The 23,935-nt window shown below is 40.9% G+C and overlaps 1 protein-coding gene across 2 annotated transcripts in view; it reads right to left on the reverse strand.

Moving 5' to 3' along the window:
- LOC18436373 (SEC12-like protein 2) overlaps positions 1–23,335 on the reverse strand; it is a 35,157-nt gene extending 11,822 nt beyond the window's left edge. For both annotated transcript variants that reach the window (XM_006846394.4, XM_088846726.1), the window contains exons 1-3: positions 22,971–23,335; positions 15,557–15,651; positions 12,512–12,662 (exon numbers count right to left, since the gene is read on the reverse strand). In XM_006846394.4, the coding sequence (XP_006846457.1) occupies positions 12,512–12,662; positions 15,557–15,651; positions 22,971–23,216 (492 nt within the window). In that variant the 5' untranslated portion in view covers positions 23,217–23,335. The remainder of the gene's footprint in view (positions 1–12,511; positions 12,663–15,556; positions 15,652–22,970) is intronic.
- Positions 23,336–23,935: the final 600 nt, after the last annotated feature.

The raw sequence follows: 23,935 nt of genomic DNA on the forward strand, positions 1-23,935 counted from the left end.
GACGTCGTAGGAGTTCCATCTGCATATTTCTTCGACAATTGGCACCTGATTGTTACCCACAAGCCAAGAAGGGCACCAAAACTCAGCTCTTGGCAACCACCCCCAAGAAGGGCCATCAAACTCTAATTTGTATAAGAAGTCAACCTCTTAGTCCAACTAGGAGGCCTAGATTTGTATTGGCAACAACATCAACCCAAAACTAAGGTTCCTGGAGTCAAGATCATGGAAAGACGCATCAACACCTCGAGATGAAATCAACACCATCAACATTCATCCTCAACTCAACTTCAATGAATAGCCATGGGCCCATTACATCAATTTATAGAGTTAGAACACCCTAATCTTGCTTGGGTTAGATCCCAATCTGTATCCAGACTTATAAAATTCAAAACTTTCTGTATCCGGCAAAGCGATTGGTCCACTTGAAACTAATCCAATTGGTGGACCGACTGGTCAGACCCCTTTATATATATATAAAAATTGACCAAATTTTAAAATTCAATAAAAATAAGAAAAAATATTAGGTAAAGCCATTGAAAACTTGGTGAAAATAGGAAACTTTTTCAAAAATAATCATACAACTTGTGCAAAAAATTAAATATTGGAGCATTTTATTAGTAAATTACATGATTCTAATGCCAAAATTAATATAATATATAACATCATTATTTATAAAGTTGAAGTGCATCAATGAAGAAGAACTAGGTGTGCCTTTGTCCCCATTAAAGAGAGAGAAAACAAGTGGTTTCAAAGAGAGGGAAAGAAAACTTTTAATAAAAAAGAAAAATGCAGCAAAAAGGTGAAGAATGCATGCCCAAATGGTAAGTAAGAAAAACTTCCTCTTAAGAATTTGGGGTGACCATTTTTTGCCAAAATTTTGAAAAAGATAGAAAGAGAGGTGGGGGAAAAGATTTTGGAAATAAAGTATCATGTGCAATCAAAATAGAAAAGATAGGAAAAAAATGAAAAAATCAAGCCAAAAAATAGCAAGAGAGGCGGGGGGAAAGATTTGGGCAAGTTCATCCAAGAGAATTGGCAGTCAAACCGTGTCAACCACCGGTTGTGACCGTTTCTCAAGAAATACCGGTTTAGTGCTCATGTTGCATCAGACATGGGTCCGGTCACCAGTACTGCCAATCAAGCCACCAGTTTAGTCCGGTTTTGATAACTATGATCTAAACCATTTAATGCTAGACCTAATCAGTGTTCAAAAAAGTGGACCACCCAGGGCCTAGGCAGCCATCTAGACGGTCAAGAAGGCTTGAGCGCATCGCCTAGGCTGAGGCAGTCAAACTGGGCGGTAGTCCCTGATCGGCCGCCTAGGGGGCGCCCAGTGCCCAACCCTAGACGGCCACCCAGAGCCTACGCCCCCCCTAGAGGCAGAATTTTTTTTTTTTTTTTTGTGCTATTGCTTTTTTTTAAAACATAAAGGCTTTTAAGGATGGGTTTTAGGTTCATATGAAACCTAAACCCATAAGAACCCATTTTAGAGAGAAAGAAATTAAATTTTGTGACTTTCATTGGATCGAAGTGTTTCTGAAAGTTACGAAAAACGGATCCAAACATCACCCAAGTAGATTAGATTTAGTTTTAGAGTTTTATAATCCTATTACAAAGTGGTTTTTATTATTTTAGCACCTAAAAACATCTCAGAGGTGGGAGTTTGGAGTTCGAGCAATCAAAGTAAGTGCAAAATTTTATTTTTTAGATTGCTTGCTTTATTTTGAGATGTTTTCTTCAGGATCTAGTCGAAGTGGAGATCCGAGTTGGAAATATAGATAGAACCCGAATCCAAATGACAAAAATTGCATTCGATGCAATTATTGTGAAAAAGATACAAAAGAGGGCATAAACCATTTTAAGAAACATCTTGCCGGTATTAAGGGGGATGTTGCTCCTTGTAAAAATGTTCCTGAAGCTATCAGAGAGGAGATTAAGCAATATATGAGTTATGTAAAATAAAAACACGAACAAATCCTTGTCATTTGAATAGATCTATTTCTGCTTTTTCTAAAAGAAGTGACCCGGGTTGGAAGTATGGTTATAACCCAATCCGAATGACAAAAATCATATTAAATGTAATTATTGTAAAAAGAATACTAATGGGGGCATTTACCGGTTTAAAAAATACCTTGCCGGTATTAAAGGGGATATTGCCCCGTGTAAAAATGTTCTTGAGGCTACTAGGGAGGAGATTATACAATACTTGAGTCCAGTGAAGCACAAAAATATAGAAAAGGATAGAGCAACCAAGAATCCTAGGGCCTCATCTGCACATACTAGTAAGAGGGAGGTAGAAGAAGAGGAGGAAGATGCAAACTCAGAAGAAACAGCGGAGGACAAGCGTTATATTGAAGAGGGAGATGACTTTGATGATGATGGCCTTGAATCTGATGCATATGATGAGACTTACCCTATTCCTTCTGATGATGATGATGATGATGATTGAAGACCCTTGGTGTTGAGTGTTGACTATTGTGTCCTAGACTGTATATTTTCTGAATTTCTGTATATTTTCTTTTTCTTATGTTTAGTTTCTACTTTCTAGTTTCTAGTTCTACTATCTAACTACTGCGTGTACAGTCTATAGTATATCAAACTATCAGTGTATGCTTGTATGGTTTTACCGTTTTAGCATTGTATTAAAATATGGATTATGGTCTTATGGATTATCAAAATTCTCTTCTCGACTTCGATCTTTTTTTTTTTTCAACTGAGATTATGGTCTTATGGATTATCAAAATTCTTATGGATTATCAAAATCAAACTATCTTTTCTTTTTTTTTTCTCAATTGGGCCTCCCAGGTTTTGAGCACCCGCCTAAGCACTAGGCGGCTTGGACCCCCATCGTCGCCTGGGTGCCACCTAGTGCTTTTTGAAACTATGGACCTAATTAATCCTAAAATTCATAACCAAATTTCTAAGCAAGGTTTCAACCATGAATTGAAAACCAAGATGCCTGAATTAAGTAAAATCCATACAGATAAGGGTGGTAGATCTCAAAAAAATATAAGATTTGAGCTTTGGATTAGACATCCTAGTAAAAAGTCACACCTTTGGAAGTGGTTTGCATCAGGTATCTTAGTTACTATTTAATCATCTTGCACTTCTTATATGAATATCCAATTTTACAAGGATGTAATTTATTTAGTAATGTTTATTCATTAAACATAATTGGTTAGAAAGGCCTATTGGGGCCATAACTGATTCTTATTTTTGTCTCTCAAGGTCATACCAAAGTAAGAACTCACTGAACTAATTTCTCATAGAAGATGAAAGAGCAAGGAAGTAAAGAAAAGCAAAAATCCAGAAAGAACTAGCTAACAGATTCACTGTCACTTGCTCTTAAGATTCTTAATCTAGGAAATAGCTTTAGAAAAAAAATCTAGACCATCAAATTTGTTCCAGCAAGAAGATTTTTATAAATATTTGTGGATGCTATGAGAACAAGGTTTGCTCCATTACTTACCAAACTTTTGAGGCAGAAATCTGCAACTCAATGCATGCTCTGTCACAAAGCCAAAATGTTTGGTTCACCTAAAACGGCCATGCTCTTATCTTCCAAATGTTTCTATGTTCTTGGTGAAGTAGTTCAGGAGTTGGAAGTTCTTCAAATCTTAAACAAAAACATTTGTAGGATTGGTCAGAATTCATAAATATGAGAGATGTTATGAAATTCAATCCTCTACACCAAGTAAGAAGTGTAAGACAATTAACTATAAGGATTGAGGACAACTATTGTATAACCATTGATCAATGGATGTTTCTTCTCATATTGGATGAAAATTCAAATCTATAGCTGCAGAAGTTGGACTAATGGCATCCCGAGAAAATATTGTTTCCATAAAGTACAGAATAGAAACAAATTCATGGATCCCAATCAATACATATTAGATATGGGGATACTTAAATACTCCCCAGATCCCTAAGCCCATGCTTTGCCACCTTACAAAAAACCACCTTAGCTGGATTTTATTGGCTCCAAACTCTGTAGATTGTTTTAAAAACGCCAGATGAAAATTCCAAAAGAATAAGTTTGAGCTTATCTAATCCCATACTTGACAGTGTATCGAAATGGACTGCTCTCAATTGGTGAATGGCTCCATCCGATGGTCCTCCCTCACATCTCTCCAGCACTTCCCCCCCCCCCCCCCCCCCCCTTTTCTCCAACTACAGACATCTCATCCAACTCACCAGAGCTAAGGAGGTAACCACTTCCCCTTCCCCACTCCCATCCCATTACCTTCCTGAAACTAATGTGATCTCCTTAGAGGGTCAACACATTGCTGCTCTTAAACAGTCCTTGAATCATGACCTTATAGGCCGCTTCAGCCCTCAAAGAGACGACATTAGAGGCATAAAAAATGGGGCAAAGAGAGATGGGCTGAGCCGAACCTCACTTACCACAAACTCTCAAACAACAACATCCTCTTCTCTTTCCCTTCATAGGGTAATGCCTTGCAGACGACCACACCACAGTTCAAAGGGGCTTCTCTATCTCTCATTCCTTGGAGTAAAGACCTGGGGGCATCTCTTACCCAGAAGATCTGGCTCAGAGCATTCCACATCCCCCTCCGTGCCCGGCATGCAAACACCTTCAAATGCATAGGGAGGCTTGCAGCATCTTCATCTCGGTCCATTGCATATCTTTGGAGTTCCTTCCCTTTGATACCATACAGAAGCTAGTCGTGACCCTCAATCCTCATCTCATCCCGTAGGAGCTCTGGCTAGACTACTTCTCTCGCATCCCCATGTACTGGTCATCTGCCTCCCCTCCATCCAGCCCCAATGTTTTGGACCATCGCACAGAGAGTGCTGGAGCACATGCTCTGAACAACAGTGGACACCCCTTGATAGTCCACAATGTATAGACTGCAGTTTACCATAACGCTGCTGATGCAGGAACAATTGGATCCGTCTGATAGCTAATCGCAGGGACCATCGCCCTCTCCCCCGCCCCAAATCTCACATCCAACGGCAAAGGGCTGATGTAAACCTCATCCCAACACTCATTGATCCTTCCTCTAACTTTTCCCGCCTTCTTAAGTCTCCTGCCCCCCAATGAGACCATGTGACAACCCATCTCCCGACGAGCCAAGTGCCCTCCCACGGCTCGCCTAGGCACGTGACACCTGCTCCCCAACTCCTAATTTCGTGTCCTCCATCCCTATCTCGTGCAACAGTTGGATCCCCCATCATCAGCAACCTGTTGCCGCCCTTTGGAACTCCCCAAGCCATCACCATCCACCCCACCATGCTCTCCTCTATTATCTCTCCCTCGGTCACACCCGCAATCACTCAGGCTCCCCAGTGCTGACCTATTCTCTCCCATCGCCTCTCCTCTTACCATCTCTCTCCCCAACTCCCCTTCAAGTGGGGCCATCCAATGTATCCAACCTCATCTCTAACCCTCCCTTCTCTGCCCTCCCTCCAGCGCTCCCTCCTCCTCACCCGCTGTGTCATATCGCCCTTGTCCCTACCACCCATGCTTCTTCCCTGCACTGACCCATTCTCTCCCATCGCCTCTCCTCTTACCATTTCTCTCCCCTTACCATCTCTCTCCCCACCGCCCCTTTGAATGGGGCCATCCATTGTATCCAACCTCATCTCTAGCCCTCCCTTCTTTGCCCTCCCTCCAGTGCTCCCTCCTCCCCTCCCGCTGTCTCATATTGCCCTTGTCCCTACCACCCATGCTTCTTCCGCATCTGAACCCTTAGCCTCCCTCAACCCACCTAAATCACCCCTCTCATCTTCCTCATCTCTACTTTCCTCTTCTCAACCCTAGTCCCCCTCTCCTCCATCTACTCCCTCTCCCAACCAGGACTCATTAACCCTCGAGCACCTCCCATGGCTCCCAATTCCTCCAGTCCCCACTTGGCTATTCAACCCTCTATAAAGGAATCCTCTCTCCCTCCTCTCCTTCCTTTGTGGCCAGTGCCGCTTGCCAGAATCTATAAGCCACCTTAAACATTCTTCTACCCCACTTCCCATTTCCCAAAAGAGTTGCCTCCCTTGAATACCCCTACCATCCCTACCCCTCCCTGTCCCCGTGGAGTCCCATGGACAGCAGTGCCTGCTGACCTCTTCCACCTACCCCCCAAGCTACTTCCCCTCACCGGGCCTTCAGTCTCTCACAGGCCCTCCTCCTCTCTCGCCCTTCCCCCTGAGTGCCTTCTCACCATCCCCCTCTTGAGACCCTTTCCCCTTTCGATGGCAGGACCCTCGCTCCCCCCAGCCCTTTCCATTGGTCTATCCTTTCACCCTCATTGGACCATCTCCTCCTAGCTCTAATCGACCTATTTCAACACCCCCAGGCAGCCTCTTCCTCTTGCAGCCTACCTGGTCCCCTTCTCCAACCCCTCCTACAACCCACCCCCTTTGGCGGCTATAATACTCCCTCTAGGCAGTCAAACCTCTCTCCTCTTGCCCCGACATCCCACCACCTATTATCGTATACTTTACACCCTATCTGTCCTCCCCCACCACCCCACCTATGAGACACCACGCCACCTATGAGACACCCCCCCCACCCAAGTCTATCCCGCTCGTAGATCCCCAGGGGCGAACAACACCCTCTACACCTCATCTGTTGTAGTTCCCTCAATGCCTTGGCAACCTCCCAAATGGCATCTGCTTCTTTGAAGGACTCTCAGAAGGCCCCAGCTGCTTGGGTGGACTCAAATTTTGCGAAAGATATAGATAGAGTGCAAGGCGATATACACCAAGTCCTCAAGGCCATGGGCTTCGCCTATGATGGGCCATATGCAGATATCTTGGCATTCATCACAACTGACACAAACTCAATTTAAAGTGTACAAGGTAATAGAGAGATCTCTAATCTTGAATTTGGAGTCAATTATAACACGAAGCCCAATCCGCCCGCTTTCCCCCTTGTGGAACCAGCTCCTTCGGCTCTTCAGCCATTCCCTTAAGACACCTCTACCCCACCAACCCTTCTCCACGAAAATCCTTATTTGGAACATCCAAGGCCTTGGTGAACCCCACCAAATGTAAGATTGTCAGTGACTACAGCCTTAAGTTCTTTGCATCTATACTGGATCTAGTCGAAACTAGTGTTTTAAAATGCGGCCACATCAGATTCTATCCGCGAACCAATGCATCACACTTGCCTACATATGCCCTGCATCAGCACCGCATCAACCGCATCAAGATGCATAATCTGTCCACCAATTTTTTCAAAACTGTACCCCTCAAGGAGGGGTAATAAGGTCATTTTGAACTTCAAAAATGGGGGGAAAGGGTTTGGGGGGTATTAAACCCCCCAAACAATATTTTTCAGCCACATATGTGGTTTTATTGGATCAATTGAATCAAAAAAAAAAATTTGGGCAGAAATTTTATTTGTTGAAGTTCTTCGATTTGTGCGTTTGTTGATGCTTGGTTGTTGATTTGTATCTTTTGGGTGTTGATTTGAGAGAGTTTAGGAGACCTTATGCCAACAAATTGAGGGTTCAAGAGCCTTGAAGAAATCAATACTTGCTGATTAGTATTTGAAAATTGTAAGTAAGAATCTCACCCTAAGGACTTGAGAAATGATGATGATTGTATTGACTCTTCTAGAGCTTGACTTTTAAGTTCATAGTATTTTCAATTTTTTAACTTTAAAGTTTGTGGTTGCAGATTTGTGCTTATGATTGTTGATTGTTGAATGTTTTATGAAGCCAGTTTCTAGTTTCTATCAGGGGACAGTGGATACAGAATCTCCCACAACTAATACTTTTGGAGTTAATGAATAAACTAAATACCTACTATCACATATATCACCTAAATATTTGTTTCTATGCACTAACCTAATTTTTTTATTTTTTAGAACTTTTTATATTTATTGACCGTATCACCGCAATGCACCCATTTCCGGACAGCATCGAGCCGCATCGCCGCATCAACTTCCCCAATGCTTTTGGCCGCATCTCGCATTTTAATACACTGGTCGAAACCAAGCTCCCAACCTCATTCCTTCCCCTCATCCGACAGCTTGGCGCTTCAGACCCTGTCAATGGGTCGCACTGGAAGCCAAAGGGGCCTTGGGAGGCATATATGGGTGATTTGGTATCCCACCCTTCACATTCTCTCTTCATCCTATGTAGGCAACTTCTCTGTCTTTGTTAGCCTTGCCAGAACCTCCAACGATCTTCCATAGAAATGCATCACCGTCTATGGCCCCAATTCTGATGGCATGAGAGGCTCTTTTAGGAGGACTCCAAACGATCTCAGCCTTAGCCCCACCGATTTGGTGCATCGGCAGTGACCTCAATGTCATCAAATTGTCTTTTGAGTGGAATTCCAACCCGAAAATATCCCAAAGCATGCTCGATATTGTAGACTTCATCTCCGGTAATAACTCATAGATACCCTTTAGGGAGTTGAATTTACTTGATCTAGCCACCCCTCTAATCCCTCTCTCTAAACTGGATAGATTCCTCATCTCCCTGGAGTGGGACTCACAGTTCCTGGGAGCCCATGAACTAGCTCTCCCCAAATCCACCTCGGACCACAAGCCCATGCTTTTAGACACAGTGGTTGTCATCAGAAGGTCTAAAGTCTTCTGTTTTGAATTGGCATGTCTTGAAGAGCCTACTTTTATGTTCCTTATCCCAGCTTGGTGGGAATCCTTCTTAGATCAGATCCAAGGTTGGGCCAGATTCCGTTTCCAATGCAAACTCCAATTACTCGAACCTGCTCTCAAAAATTAGAGTCGCCACCTTCTTGGAAACTTCCGATCCCAGAAAGAAACTTTACTACAAACCATAGAGCACTGAGACTCCTTAGCGGAGCAAAGACCTGACCTCAAAGAAAAGGAACTCGAGATCTCAAGCTAAGCTCGACTGCTAGCTCCTCCTCAAAGAAGAGAACTGTTGGTCACAACAATCTAGAGTCAAATAGCTCAAATATGAAGATCTCAATATGGCTTTCTTCCGTAAGACAGCCAACTGCAGGAGACGTGACAACTCTATCTCCCAAACTAAAATTGGTGATCTCATATTCGACGAACCCCCTCTCATAGAGAAGGCCATAACCTAAGTGGCCTGGCTAGATTGCCCTTTCTCTGGAGGCAAAATCCTTCGAGCCATCAAAGACCTTAGTCAAGACCGAGTCCTTGGCTCTAATGGATACATATCGAAGTGTTCAATCACTTTTGGGACTCCCTTTGCCCAAACCTGCTCATGTTTTTCTACCAATTCCATGCCAGAAGCATAATCCACAAGGCCATGAATTTATCGCTTTGATTCCCAAAATCGAAGGCGTCGAGGAGCTCAAAGATTTCAAGTCTATCGACCTGATCAACAACTCATACAGAATCCTCTCCAAGGTCCTCGTTTCTAAACTGAAGGAGGTCTTGGGTTGGGTCATCCCCTCGACCCAAGGAGCCTTCGTTAAAGATCGTCAAATTCTAGATGGCCCACTAGTTGCACATGAGTGGATCCATTCCAGATTTCTATCAAAATACAAGCAGTAATCATCAAATAGACTAGGAGAAGGTGTATGACCACATAGACTGGAACATCCTCGACGAAACTCTTTGTAGGATGGGGTTTGGCCGACATTGGGGGGGCTGAATCAGCAGATGCACATCCAGCCCCCACTTATTGGTCCTCATTAATGGCTCTCACAAAGGCTACTTTCCTGCATCAAGAGGCCTCATATAGGGTGACCCCTTTCGCCCTTCTTGTTTGCCATAGTAGTGGAAGTATTCAGCTGATCCATTACCGGGATGTATCAAACAGCCTTCTTAGAGGTTTCACAAAAGGGAATCATGGCCCTGAGATTGCTCACCTGCAGTATGTCAATGAACCCATCATTTTTTGCGATATCTCCACCCAACATATCAATTCCCTCCTCTTTCTCAAATGCTTTGAAATGGCCACCGGCTTCAAGGTAAATATGGCCACATCCAAAATGATGGGCGTAGCCACCCAGCCAAGAGTGGTTCTCCGTCTCGTAGACCGGTGGGGCAGAAAAGCCAACAAACTGCCGTCCATTTACTTGGGGCTACCATTATGCATCGGCAAGCCAAAGTTGAGGCAATGGAGTCGCATCAATAAATTTGATTGGAAGCTTGCAAACTAGAAAGGTAGACTCTCACCTCGGGGGCGGATCACCCTTATCAAGGCGACCCTAGCCAATATCCCCATATTCTGATATCTCTTTTCCATATGCCTGCGTTCAATAGTGGCTAAGCTGGAACAACTCCCGAGGAACTTCCTCTAGTCGAGCGAGGGGCCCGTAAATTCCCCCTCATCTCATGGGCTAAAGTCTGCTCGCCCAAATCTCAAGGTGGCTTAAGAACAAGCAACCTAAAAAGTAACAACCTTGCACTCTTGGGTAAGTGGTGGTAGCGCTTTGCCACACAACAAAATCACCTCTAGCAAGAGGTCATCCGTCACAAGTACTGATGTGCAGGCTAGCTCCCCCGTAGCCAAATCAGCCATAGATCCTTTGGGATCTAGAAATCCCTTCTTCGTAGCCTAAATCTTTTCAAAGACAACATATGTTTCAGGTCTAGGGATGGCAATAGAGTCCTCTTCTGGTCTGACCTTTGGATAGGCCACTTACCTTTGAAGGAGCGGTTCCCCACCCCATTCCTCCTAGCCCGCGACAGCGAAGCAACAATGGCTAGTCATTTCAATTCATTGCAGTCTTTTAGAAGTTGGATCCCAATTTTAGGAGGCCCTTAGCTGATCAGGAGGTCGAAGGCTTTCTGGCCTTGTCCTACCTCCACCACTCTGCTTTCGTACCTCTAAACGAAGCCGACACGATCATCTAGTCACCCACCCCCTCAGGCGTCTTCTCGGTGGCATCCTTCGACCGCAAAATCACCACGACATGCTCTAACAGCAGCATCCTTGTCAATAACGGCCAAAGCTTGGTTCTCTTTCGTCCCCTCCAAAATCCAAGTCTTTAAAGTTGGGTTCTAGGAGAACCTTGACCATAGACCAACTCCAAAGAAAGGGAATTCACATTCCAAATGAATGTCCCATGTGCACAGCTGAAGAAGAAATCAATGCAAATCTCTTCATCCACTGCAACCTCTCCAGATCCCTTTAAGGTGACATCCTCCAACTCTTCAATCCTCGGTGACCCTGAGGTCAGTCCCTGACCTCTTCATCACCTATCTCTTCCCACCTTGGTCATAATCAGGTATACTCCTTCGCCAGGCTTCAGTGGCCGCCATGCTATGGGTAATTTGGTTAGAAAGGAACAACCAAACTTTATGAGGGAAAGATCGCAAATGAAATTCTAAAAGAGAAGGGAAGGACTCAGTTGCAATTTGGGCCCAAAATCACAAATCCTTCAAGCACTTCTCCCACACAGACTTTTACCAAAACTGGCAGGCATTCTTGTACCATTGACCTACCAAATCTCTTGTGCCTCTCTATGGAGATCACCTAAACCAGGCTATACCAAGTTAAATTTTGATGGTTGCCCCCTCGCCCAACCCAGGGGCATTTTCAGAGACGAGGACAGCTGCACTCTCCTCTCCTTCTCACATTTCGTCGGCCACACTGATTCCAAACTTCGTGGTGGCAGTGGCTCTATTGGTAGGCCTTAGAAATTTCAATCCCTACTGGAGCTCAGAATTGTTCATAGAGGGTGACTCCAAAAAATGTCATAGCCTTGGCTTCAGATCCTGGCCCTCACCCTGGAGACTAGACCATATTTTTTATGAGATTTGTCATATTTGTATGCATATGTGTCTCATGGAGACATGCTTGGCGAGAGGCCAACATGGCAGCAGACACTCTCGCTAAGCAGGGAGCAGCTCAGGATGGCACTCAGGGTATTTTTGGCACCTTTTTGAGCACATAATCCCTTGATTTTGTATTTAGTTTTATTTGCCTTTTGCTGATTGTATACCATTTTTTGGGCCCCTGTGAGGGTTTTTGTTTGTTGCACCCAACATCCGGGATGCTGCTTCTTCTTGTTGTTGTTGTATCACTATTGTTATTGTTATCGTACAAGCAAGAGAATTTGTGTGCTAAAAATGGGGTTAAATAAATGACCCTAATATTGTTTTTTTAGGGTGGATACACACACACCCCTCACTATTTCTAGCAGGAGGCTTACCAAGTCGATGAATTTAGATAATATTCAAAGCCAAAAAAACCAATATTCAACTTTACAATTTATATTTTAATTATTTTCTACAATTTTGATGATTCCCACATTTATTTTTTCTTCCTATAACATTAATAATTTCTTTTCAAGAATTTAATCTTCAAGACTCACCTGAGTCGTTGGTCCATAGTTGACTTGCCATGAACTTCAGGCAAGATCTGAGCCAAGTCCAAGTCACAGAACGATGTGAATCCCAACACACACCCAAAATTAATGAAAAGAACAAAGAATAAGTGAGGTAAGTGCAGGACATATTATTTTTCCATGGGTGGAAAGATAAAATTATCCTTCATAGAGATACATTGATAAAGCCATAGACATCTGCAGAAAATTATTTGGGGATAGGTAGTCCCTATCTACACAGATATTCTACCTCACCACCAGCAGCAAGCTTTGTACCATCTCTAGCAAAGGTCAATGCAATCTGTTGCCCAACATCTTCTAACATCATAAGTGTTGTGTCTGATGGCTCAATAGTCAGTTTGTGACCTTCTTCATTCTTTTCCAAGTCCCACTCAAACCAGCTGCAAACACAAAACAGAACAACTATTTAGCATTTCAGCAATCACTAGTTAATGTCCCATATTTTGTAAAAATCATGTGGTTTGTTGACCAACATCTTCTGACATTAAAACATATCCACATAAACTCACAAGTGAACACTTAGTTGTAGCCTATCAAGCAATTCTTTCATGTAATAATATGACAATATTAAAGATGCTCCAACTTGCATAATAGACAATCATTATTAATGTCCTAGAATCCTTACAAAGCTTGTAACAACTTGAAGGAGCTTGGACGGTAATCATTTCTTGCAGGTTTATAGATAGTTTCACATAATAACATGTGAAGCATAGTGAGGTAATGCATACAATATAGTAACAGACCAGATATATGGACAATGCACAACTAGTCCAGTGTTATGGTTCCACATATGTCAGAACCTATAAAACAAAGTATATTTTTTCCCTCTTTTTGGGCTTTTGGCTTGGTAAACATGGGTTTTGCAGGGTTACCACCCATTAGATTGCTCCCCAGACAAACATTGTACAATGTGGCCAAGACCGACAAGCAACTTCGGTAACTAAATGCAACACAAAACCAGTATATCCCTTCCCAATTATAACAATAATAATCATGTTTGGGATTTCACCTACCATAGTACATATTTCATTTCGAGAGAATAGCTTAAGAAATAAATAAAAAATTGACAGATGCCATAATTAAGGGGGGGCAAGTCAACACGAAAGTCGTAAAGACAGGAAATTGGAATCTTAAATTCTCCAAGGACACATCAAAAAATACATAAAAAATGCATGCAAGGGGCTCAAGTTTGATGCAACTAGTGTCATCATCATTATCATCATCATCAGAGCCTTTTTCCAACCATTTGAAGTCGGGTGCACGAATCCCGGTCCACCATTCTGCTCCATTAATGGCCATACTCTTAGTAAGGCTATAAGTCCCATATATTTTTCCACTATTTCCAACCATATTCTTTTGAGCTTATAACTTGCCCTTCTTGAGCTTTCTACTTGAACTAACTCGCACCTCCTAACAGGTGTTGTACTAGGTCTGCATTACACATAGCCAGCACACCTAAGTCTATTTTCTCACATCTTATCGCCTATTGGAGCCACACCTAAGTTCTCCTGAATGTATTCATTTCGAATTTTGTCCTTTTTTGTCTTACCACTCATCAATCTCAACAACCACATCTCAGCTACACTCATCCTATGGGTATGTTATTTTTTGACAGCCCAATATTCCACTCCATAAAGCAAAGCTGGCCTCATAGTTGTCCTATAGAACTTGGCCTTCAGCTTCATTGGTATGCGTCAATCACATAAAACTCTGGTTGTATATCTCCACTTCGCCACCCAAGTCTAATTCTATGTGTAACATCTTCCTCAATCTCTTTATTTTCCTGGATTATCGATCCAAAACATCGAAAGTACGCTTTTATTGTACTTTTTGGACATCAATTTTAACTACTTCCTCGTGTCTACTCCTATTATTACTAAACTTGCATTTTATATGCTTTGTCTTAAGACCTTTAGATTCTAGAGCATCCCTCCAAAGTTCTAACCTTGTGTTAGCGCCACTTCGAGTGATCGGGTCTCATCGATCAAAACTACACCATCCGCAAATAACATACATCACGACACCTAGTTAAGTCGTCCATTACTAGGACAAAGAGGTATGGGCTCAATGCTGACCTCTAATGTAAACATATTGTCACTGAAAGCTCTTTTGTTTGTTCACTAGTTGTTCGTACACTAGTTAGCGCTCCTTCATACATATATCTCACTGAGTCAATGAGATATCTGGAGAGTGGAGACTATTTTCTTTTCAAACACCCATCAAATTAAATTTATAAGCTTTCTCTAAATCAATAAAGACCATGTAGAGGTCTTTTCCCTCCACCTTAAACTTCTCATTCTATTGCTTAAGTAGGACAATAGCATCAATTGTCGACCTCCCTGGCATATCACCACATTGGTTTTTTGATATACTCATTTCATGACTTAGTTATTGCTCAATCACTCTCTCCCACAGCTTCATAGTGTGGCTCATAAGTTTGATCCCTTAATAGTTCACACAATTTTGTGTATCTCATTTGTTCTTGTAAATAGGTATCACAATACTTTTCCTCCATTCATTTGTCATTTTCTTTGTTATCAATAACTTGTCGAACAGCAAGATCAGCCAGTGTGAACAAAAAAACAAATTATTGTTGATATACAAGGAATAGGGCTCAAGGCTAGGTGGTTTGGGTGGTGGAGCACCACAACGTGACGTCTTGAGTTCCACTCCTATCATGGCTAGGGGCCATTTTCCCTCTGAACTACCAAAAAAAAAAAAAACTATTGATATAAAATAACACATTTGAACTTAGTGAATCTTTATGTAGAATCGCCGAAGTAAAACTGCAAATGAGTTTCAAAGATGGTTTACATTTTAAGATATGATCATGAAAGCCTCATTGCTGCGGGAGTGACACCTCAACCCCACTAGTCCAAAACAAAAAGAGAAAAAAAGAAGAGAGAGAGAGAGAGAGAGAAGAAGAAAAGAAAAACAGGACATCTGGATAAAACTCGATAAAACTGAAACACAAAAATTCTAAGTCCATTAAGTGCATGCCCTATTTTATGGATGCATGATGAATAAAGGTTCATAAGGGACACTTGGATAGAAGTTTAGAAATGGTATGCCCCATTGTGTAGAATAACCTAGTTAATCCCATTACATTACAGTTAACTAAAGTGTGTTGCCCATGAAACAAACAAATAGATTTTTCTATCCCATCCATTAACATTCTTGTGCAACTTAGAGTAATCCATTACATCTCATGCAGCAGAAACCAAACCATGCTGCCAAGAATCACAAAAAATGCAAAAAGTGAGAATGTAGTAACCTGCAGCTTTTGGGGAAAGAACAAATCATGCCTTCTCCATGAGGGTGCACAGCCACTCTATAGGGTATATCACATCCAGTGACAAACCTGTGTGTCTGAAAATAGTATAAATATTTGCCAAAGTTACAAGCTGAAAAGATGAAGTAAGGAACATGAATGTTGTGATAAACAATTCCATTAATTAAGCAGCATAGGCTCTCAACATCTTTCCCTAATCTAAACCATGCTAAAATCTATATTTTAGAATGACAAAAATGACCAAGTTATCCAAAAGGAAAATGAACAAAAACATTGCACTGTTCAAAGGTCTAGACATGGGCATGACATTTATCCATGCGCATATAGTCTCCACTAAGGTATGAGATATAAGGAAGATGGAAACTACTGAAGAATATGCCACATGAAATAAGCTCATCTAAAACATGAACATTGTAAAGAAATAATACTTAATTAAGTTTTAAGCAGTGCCTACATCAAGATGGAGAAAACGAAAGAGAAGTACAATGAAGCAAATTTGCAAATCGTTTTGTGTAGTGACAATGGCGGAAGGTCTATTCAGTAAAAAGACAATAAACCACAGCAATGACGGAGCAATTTTGTAGTCGGCTTAATTTATCTAAAGGCAGTAAGACATAGACTGAGGTTATATACATAGGAAACATGCTGTTCAAAAATGATATTTTGCAATCACTAGATTCAGGAAAAAGAAAAAAGAGGTCAAAATTCAGCAACCTCGGCAATTCAATATTGCTTTACAACTTGGCTTGTGAAGTTATAACTAATAAGGATATGTTGAGAGAACAAAAGACAATACAATTAAGGCATTTATGGAATTAAAGAAGATTTAAGTCCTCAAGAAACAAAACCAATAATAGAAAACAGATTAAAAACCACAAAAGCAAAAAGATAAGTAGCCACTGAGTTATCAACGGAAAAAAAATAAATAAATAAGTAGGCACAAAGTCCAAGACACCACAAATTCAATAACAGAAGCACCACCATTGTACAGTGCAACATCATCTAGCATTTGCAACAAGAATTAAGAAGAGTATTTCTATTAGTAGCCCAAATGGGCCCCATGTTGGAGGGCATTTATGACAATTTCCAATCATAGTGTCCAAATTGGCCTCATGTTTCGAAAGGCGGAAGCACTGCCCAGGCAGCCAGGGGTTGTTGCCTCATGAATGAGGCACTCCAAAGAACTCTTTTTTTTTCGTCTTTTTTTTGGGAGGGGGGGAGGAGGTGTTGAACGTTTCTAGGTGTGTGTGTGGAAAAAGCTAACATTGGCCAGGAGGTTAATGTGATAGAAAAATGCACCCCATACAAAACCCTCAACTTGACCATCCAAACAGGATTTATTTGACCCTAAATTTTGGCGATGGTCTTAAAATCAGTAGATGAACAACTTCAAAATAATTTATAAAAAATAATTTATAATAGACTATTGAGCACATCCAACCCTAGATCTAACAGAGCACCGAAATAGTTGGTTGGAAATTGACATTAACCCAATTTTCTCTCTCCACAAAAACCATTTTACATGATTTTCTTTTTTTATAATATGCTGACTCAAGGCAATTTTAACAGTTTCAATCATAACAATTATGCCAATATGAAATCATCAGTAAGAATGATAACAATACCAACTACAAGAATAACTAATGTTCCTCAAAGCAGTGAACAGAATTTGTCTTCTAGTAACACCAAGTACTGTAAACAATTATAAATTTTAAAGTTTTTTTTTTGTTTTGTAAGTACAAATATTAAGCTTTTAATCAAAAGTCCTCTTATTTTTTTATATTGTTAACATTGTATTGAAGGTAAAGAGAAGGTTACAAAGAGGTCCCCAAGAGGTGAAGTCACAGAGAGAGGTGACAAAGGAAAAATGAAAACGAAAACAACAAGGCCCAAAGGCCAACAAAAGAAAACAACCAAAAAAACCCTTGGAATCCACAGGAGCATACAACACCAAAGAGGCTAAGAAAAGCAAACCTAAAACAAACTAAAAACAGAGAGACACAAAACTCAGCGCCATCGCAAAACAGAGAAACACAAAAACTCAGCACCATCGCAGTCCTTCACGGCATAGAAGCTCGTTGTCTGGTGCGTTCATCTGCTACCTGGTTGGCCTCCCTCCAAGTATGAGTCCAGGAGATCTGTGTACGCCCGCAAAGATTATGAACTTTGTCAAAGATGTGCAACAATTTCCAAGGGGGTTGGGAAAGGGTAGATGCCCAGAGAAGGCCATTTTTGGAATCCCCTTCTATAGTGAGGGAGGAGACCCATGAAGGATCGAACAATCGTAGGCCTTCAAGCAGGGTAGGGATTCGGCCTCCGTGGAGTCTGTTGTCCCTATGGAGGAAGAGAATGAAAGAAGGGGGTTACCTTCATGATTGAGGAAAAGGCCACCTATGCCTGGGGGGCCAGGTTTGCCCAAGGAGGACCCATCGAAGTTAAGTTTAATGGTGCCCCTATTAGGGGGTCGCCACAAGGTGAACCGAGAGACTTTTATTGACCTATAAGAAAGGACATGTCCCCAATTAAGATGAAAGTCGTGTGCGGGCATTGCTTTGAAGTGTTTGTGATTTGTGGCCCAAAAGATTACCGTGCCCTGAATGGTGTCTATGAGCTTGTGAATTGTTGCCAAAACTCATTGGAGAACCCTGTTATTGCGCTCCTCCCAAACTATCCAAAGGGTTGCTGCAACTATAGCTTTCCAGAGTAAGCTACCAGCTTTAGACCAGGGGAGGAAAGAGGAGAGCTTGAAGAGACTCGAGATGCATTCAGGAATAACCCATACCCAATCGAAAAGTTGGAGGAGTCACACCAAAGGTTAGAAGCTAGAGGGCAGTGAATAAAGAGATGATCAATTGTCTCTTCTGCAGAGAGGCACATAACACACCTATTGGGGGTTTGCAAGCCGTGACTTTGTAATTGATCTATGGTGACGACCATTCCCCACAAGGCGAGCCAGTTAAAGAACTGGATTCTAGAAGGGATGAAAGCGTTCAAGCCCTCGAAGCCGAAGGTTTAGTAGAGGAGGTTCCTGAGGGTCCAGGCTGGGGTTGATTGAGGAAACGAAAAAGAAAAGCTCCAGAGAAGACTCCAAAGGGATCCAGGGACCAAATGATTTTGTCCTCACCCAAAGGAGAGAGCTGGACCCATGAGACAAGAGAGGAGAGAAGGATGAATTCCATGAGTTCCTCATCTGGTAAGGGCCGGTGAAGGTCAGGGTTCCAAGAAGTGGAAGTGCCCAAAACCGGAAGGAGTTCCTCTTAATGCTGGGGATTTCTATCAAGGTGGAAAAGAGAATGGAATTGGATGGAAAGGGAAGAATCACCCACCCAAAGATCAAGCCAGAAGCGCACATTTCGCCCGTTCCTAGGAAAAAACCTGATATAGGCTAAGAAAAGGTGGAGTGCGTGTGAGATGGACCGTCAAAACCCAGAAACACTGTGGGGATGAACTTTTGGTAAGGACCAAGGCGAAGCAAAAAGTCGATACTTGGATCAAAGGATGAGGTGCCAAAGGTTGTCGACTGGGTGGCGAGTCTCCAACACCACTTGCAAAGGGGGGGTGAAGTTTTGAGGTTTAAGGCCGTGAATCCCCAAGCCCCCCACAGAGAATACCTTCCATACAATGTTGGAAGCAATTGGGAAATTTGGGCCAGGGTTGAAAGGCTCAACTCCACATGAGCTATGCGAGCCACTATTAAGGACTATGTTTGCTTTAGAGGATTGGGGTAGGGGTAGGGGTAGGTGGTCTAAAGATGCCAAGGGAAAGAAGACATGAGATATTATTCTTTCTAATATTTTTGGCATGGGGTAAAGCATGCGATACTAGTATTTCTACCTTTGGTGAAGGTCTTGCGTTTGGTTGATGCTGTTGAGCCCTCTATGGACTTTATACATGATGCACTTGAAGGAGCTAAGATGGATTGAGGGAGCTAAGAAGAATATTGTAGATAATTTGAGCAATGATGAGGCCAAGTATGGCCCAATTTGGGAGATTATAGATGCCAAGTGGGATAAGCAGCTCCATAGAACATTGCATGCAACAAGGTACTACTTCAACCCCAAGTTCTTTTATGTTGATGTTGATATCGAGGCAAGATACAACTATAGATGGTTTTAGTGAGTGCCTTGCGAGATTACTTCCTGATACAAATATCCAAGATTAGATATCAATTGCAGAGATCATTTCATACAAGTGTGCTTTGACGTCATTCAGGAAAGATATGGCCGTAAGACAGAGACGCAAAGACAAAACAGGTAATAATAATATATTTTGTATATTGGATTCAAAATTTTCTTTCAAGTTGCTAAAATTTTGTATGATAATGTTAAATACCTAAATTAATTATAAAGGTTGCCCACATATTGCAGCCCAATGGTGGAGACAACATGAGAGTAGTGCTCCACACCTCCAGAAGGTTGCCCACTTCTTTTGAGATGGCATTGTATATTCTTTTCTTCGTTTACAAGTTCATTTTTCTATAATTGTTAGAAACGTCTGTGATTCCGAATCGTTTCTGGAATCAGAGTTGCGGAATCGCGTGTATCAGAAGTTTCAGAATCTAGAAATTGTTGTCCATACGATTTGGATTTGCGAAAAATGATTCTCACTATTTTGGAATCGAGATTCAAAAAATTAGGAATTGCATGAATCGATGTCCGTTCATGTTGGAATCGTGTTTCATACCTCTATGGAATCACACATGACCTCACTTGGAATTGAGATTCTCCCCTTACTAGAATTGCGAACCAATTCCCTCCGACATATGAGAGAAGTATTTAGAAAATATATAAATTTACGCATTACTACAAGATTGAATTTTGGTCTGCATATACTCAATCCAAGACTCCAAGTACTAATGTCAACCTTTATCATATCTTTGTAGACAATCTCATACAATGGACTCGGTCTACCGATAACCTTATTAAGCCTACAAGGTCTGGCGCTAGCCTATAGCATACAAAGAGTGAAAACAAGAGCAAGCTCCCTTTATCTCCTTTCCTTATTATCTTCTTATTTTACTTAAAGAAAAGCATTTTTATCCTCTTATTCAACTTGAAGAAATGACAGTGCCGATCATATATTAAAACATTATTACATTCGTAGTTTAGTACCAACACCATGTACCAAACATTATTAAATTTGAAGTAACATATTTTTTTAATATTTATTTATTCTTGGTAAGAGTTCTTAAAAAGTAACATGAAATGAAGGATGGAAATTAGTAAATAAGAACTTAAAAAATTTAACATATTGCTTATATTTTAAATTTTGATTTTATTACCGTGTGCAACAACTTCAAATTCTCTCACGTTCTCATACATGTCGTGCTCACTTATGATTAAGCACACATCGAAGGGTTTCTGCTCTTCCTATGCTCACATTGCTTCCTGACAACATGGATTCGTAATTCCTTAATACTTTGAATCAACGTTTAGCATAAGTAGAATCGTGTTGTTGTGTAGTAAGGAATCACGATGTCTGCGATATAGAAACTTGATTCCAAACAACATAGATTCGCAATTCCTTAATACTTTGAATCAACATTTAGCATAAGTAGAATCGCGTTGTTGTGTAGCAAGGAATCACGATGTCTGCGATATAGAAACTTGATTCCAAACAACATGGATTAGTAATTCCAAAAAGATTAGAATCACTATTTCTCACAAGTAGAATCACATTCTTGTGTAGCTAAGAATCATAAAGTCATCGATATAGAATCTTGATTCTGGCAATCCAAGAATCGAGATTCTTAAACTAAGTGGAATCGCGTTCCACGAAACATGGAAACATGATTCTTTTCTTTTAGAATTGACTTTTGCCCAGGGAAACGCCGAATTGATATTCCGAAACGGAATCGCTACCCTCATAGGCGATTGGGGTAACTATACATTTTCTAATATAGATTCATAAGAGACAATAGATACAAACTATTAACATATGATATAATAGGTTACTAACAAATGGCTTTATTAGTAATAGTAATAGAAGTAGACTAGTAGTCTAGTACACATACATATTTTCTTATAGGTGCATACAAAGAGAAGTAACAGGCTTGAGCAAAGGCAGCTCAATGACTTGGGTTTTGTTAGAGAGAATCAGAGGCTCAAGGAGAAGTTTAACAGGCAAAAGAATGATTACATCACTTCGAAAGATATGGATAATGCTTCTGATTGGCTAGTCAGAGAATATGGTACTAAGGAGGTATTCCCCAGGGAGGGTTTGACTTGGGAAATGGTCGAGGAGGCTTCGGGGCGAGCTTCTGATCCTAGGCGGGCCACTCGAGCAACAAGTTCTACTGGTACTTCACACTCATAGAGGGAGAGGGAGATAGAGGATGAGGAGGTAGATTTAGAAGAAACTGCAAAAGAAGAGCCACATGTTGAAGAGGGTGATGATCCTGATGATGATGGTCTCAATTCCGATGCAAATGAAAACAATAATGATGTTGATTTTGATTCTTATTGATGATGATTGAAGAAATGCAGATGTCCTCTATCTTCTTCTTTTGTAATTGCACCATCTCAAATTGGACTTTAGACATTTGGATGTTAGACTTTTCGCCTTTTTGGGCTATTTTGGTGTTTGGTTTTATACTTATGTAAGTTTGTTAAAGACTGATTTGGAGAGTTGGAGACTTCGAGTCCATGTTATTATAGAATATGGAGAGTTGAAGACAATTACTAATACATGGCCTATTAGACTTTTAAATTTTTTTAAATTTTGTATGTTTTGAATTTTGAAAAATTGTGAACAAGTTTATTCTCAACATGCGATATGACTTATTCTTAGACATTAAAAAGTATATTACAATATTTTCAAATGCAATAGATTACAAAATTAACACACATATATGCATATATGTGCGTTCAGACAGCACATATATGTATATATCTCAATATTTCTTTTGAAACCTTGATTGAAATTCAGAGCAATGTCTATTGTACTTTCTTCAAATTCTACTTATTCACCTGCCATTACTTCATAGAGACAGTGAATACGAGCAATGCCATCCCCATTGGAAGTATAGCGCCAGTTATTGACAATCTTTTACTTTTCAATTATATTGCTCAATTCCGTTCATAGATAATAATACTAATTTTATCAGCTTGAGGGGTTACACTTAATGCCTCTTAATTCTCTTTCAAAACCGGAAAAAAAGGGACAAAAAGAAGAGACAGTTTCAGATTAACCTAAATAATTTATTTCCTCATGCAAAATGTGAAGGATGAAAATACACCAGAAATACTCATGAAAATAGGCTCAAAATCATCACCGAGATTAACTGGGAGTAACTATCAATGAATACGCTGATGAATTAAATGCCTAAACTCTAAAAAAAAAAAATGCATAAATATGCATCACATCTAAGGACACACAAAGAGTTTTAGAGACTGACTGGTTCAGAGAGAGAATTGGTAGCAAAGTCGAATTGGGCGATCAATAGGGTGTTTTGGAGACCAGTACGGCTGTCGCCTCCGCCTCCCCCGAGAACAATGAAGCGCTGTTCATTTCCTCTCTGTTTTTCGTCTGGTTCTTCTTCTGAGTTCTCCTCTCCAATCACAGGGGGTACCCAGTATGCGTAAAACAGAGGCAGACCAAATTTCTTAGCACAGGGCGCGATCCGCTTCCTTCCCTTTCCCATTCTCCAAAACTCACACACGCACTCTCTCTCTCTCTAGAACCTGGCTTTCTCTCTCTTGTTTTGAGTGTAGGGAAGCGGGATCGGTTTCCTTCCCTTCCCCATTCTCCAAAACTCCCCCTCTCCCTCTCTCTAATGCTGGGGATCAAACAAGTTGCAGTCGAGATTGCGTCCTCTATCAGCTCAGCTGAAGGCCGGAGAGAGAGAGGATGACGATTAGAGGAATATGTATAGTCAGCAAATCGCCGTTTAATAGGCGAGTTTTTCAAGCAATTGGTGTTTTTTATGGAAACAGTTGTAAACGGAGATATCTTGAAAAGGACGGTAAAAAGTCCGTGTACTTTTCTTAAAAACAGTTTAAAACGCGCTTTTTTAATAATTCGTTTTAAATCTGGCCAAAAAAAGCGCATCTTTTTTTACCTATATTTTTTTTTGGAAAGATTTTTTTTTTTTGTGTTTTGTGTATTGCAGCCATGGCTACTTTTATGCTTTTCAAAAAAAATATTATTTCAAACAAAAAACCTAAAATAGAAATTTTTATCTCCACTATGTTCTTCAAAGCCTTTTTTTCTCCTTTTTTTTTAAACTTGGACAAATAGATGCAGATATCAATGTTATTATGTTGTGTAAATAAAATACTGATTATAGCAAATCATTTTGTAAAGTAAATCATTGTGTAAAGAAAATCATATACATGCAGATTTATGTGATTATTTGTGATA

The sequence above is a fragment of the Amborella trichopoda genome, chromosome 9, assembly GCF_054954075.1.
Source record: "Amborella trichopoda isolate Santa Cruz 75 chromosome 9, AtrichopodaSantaCruz75HAP2 v2.0, whole genome shotgun sequence".
NCBI classification, from domain to species: domain Eukaryota; kingdom Viridiplantae; phylum Streptophyta; class Magnoliopsida; order Amborellales; family Amborellaceae; genus Amborella; species Amborella trichopoda.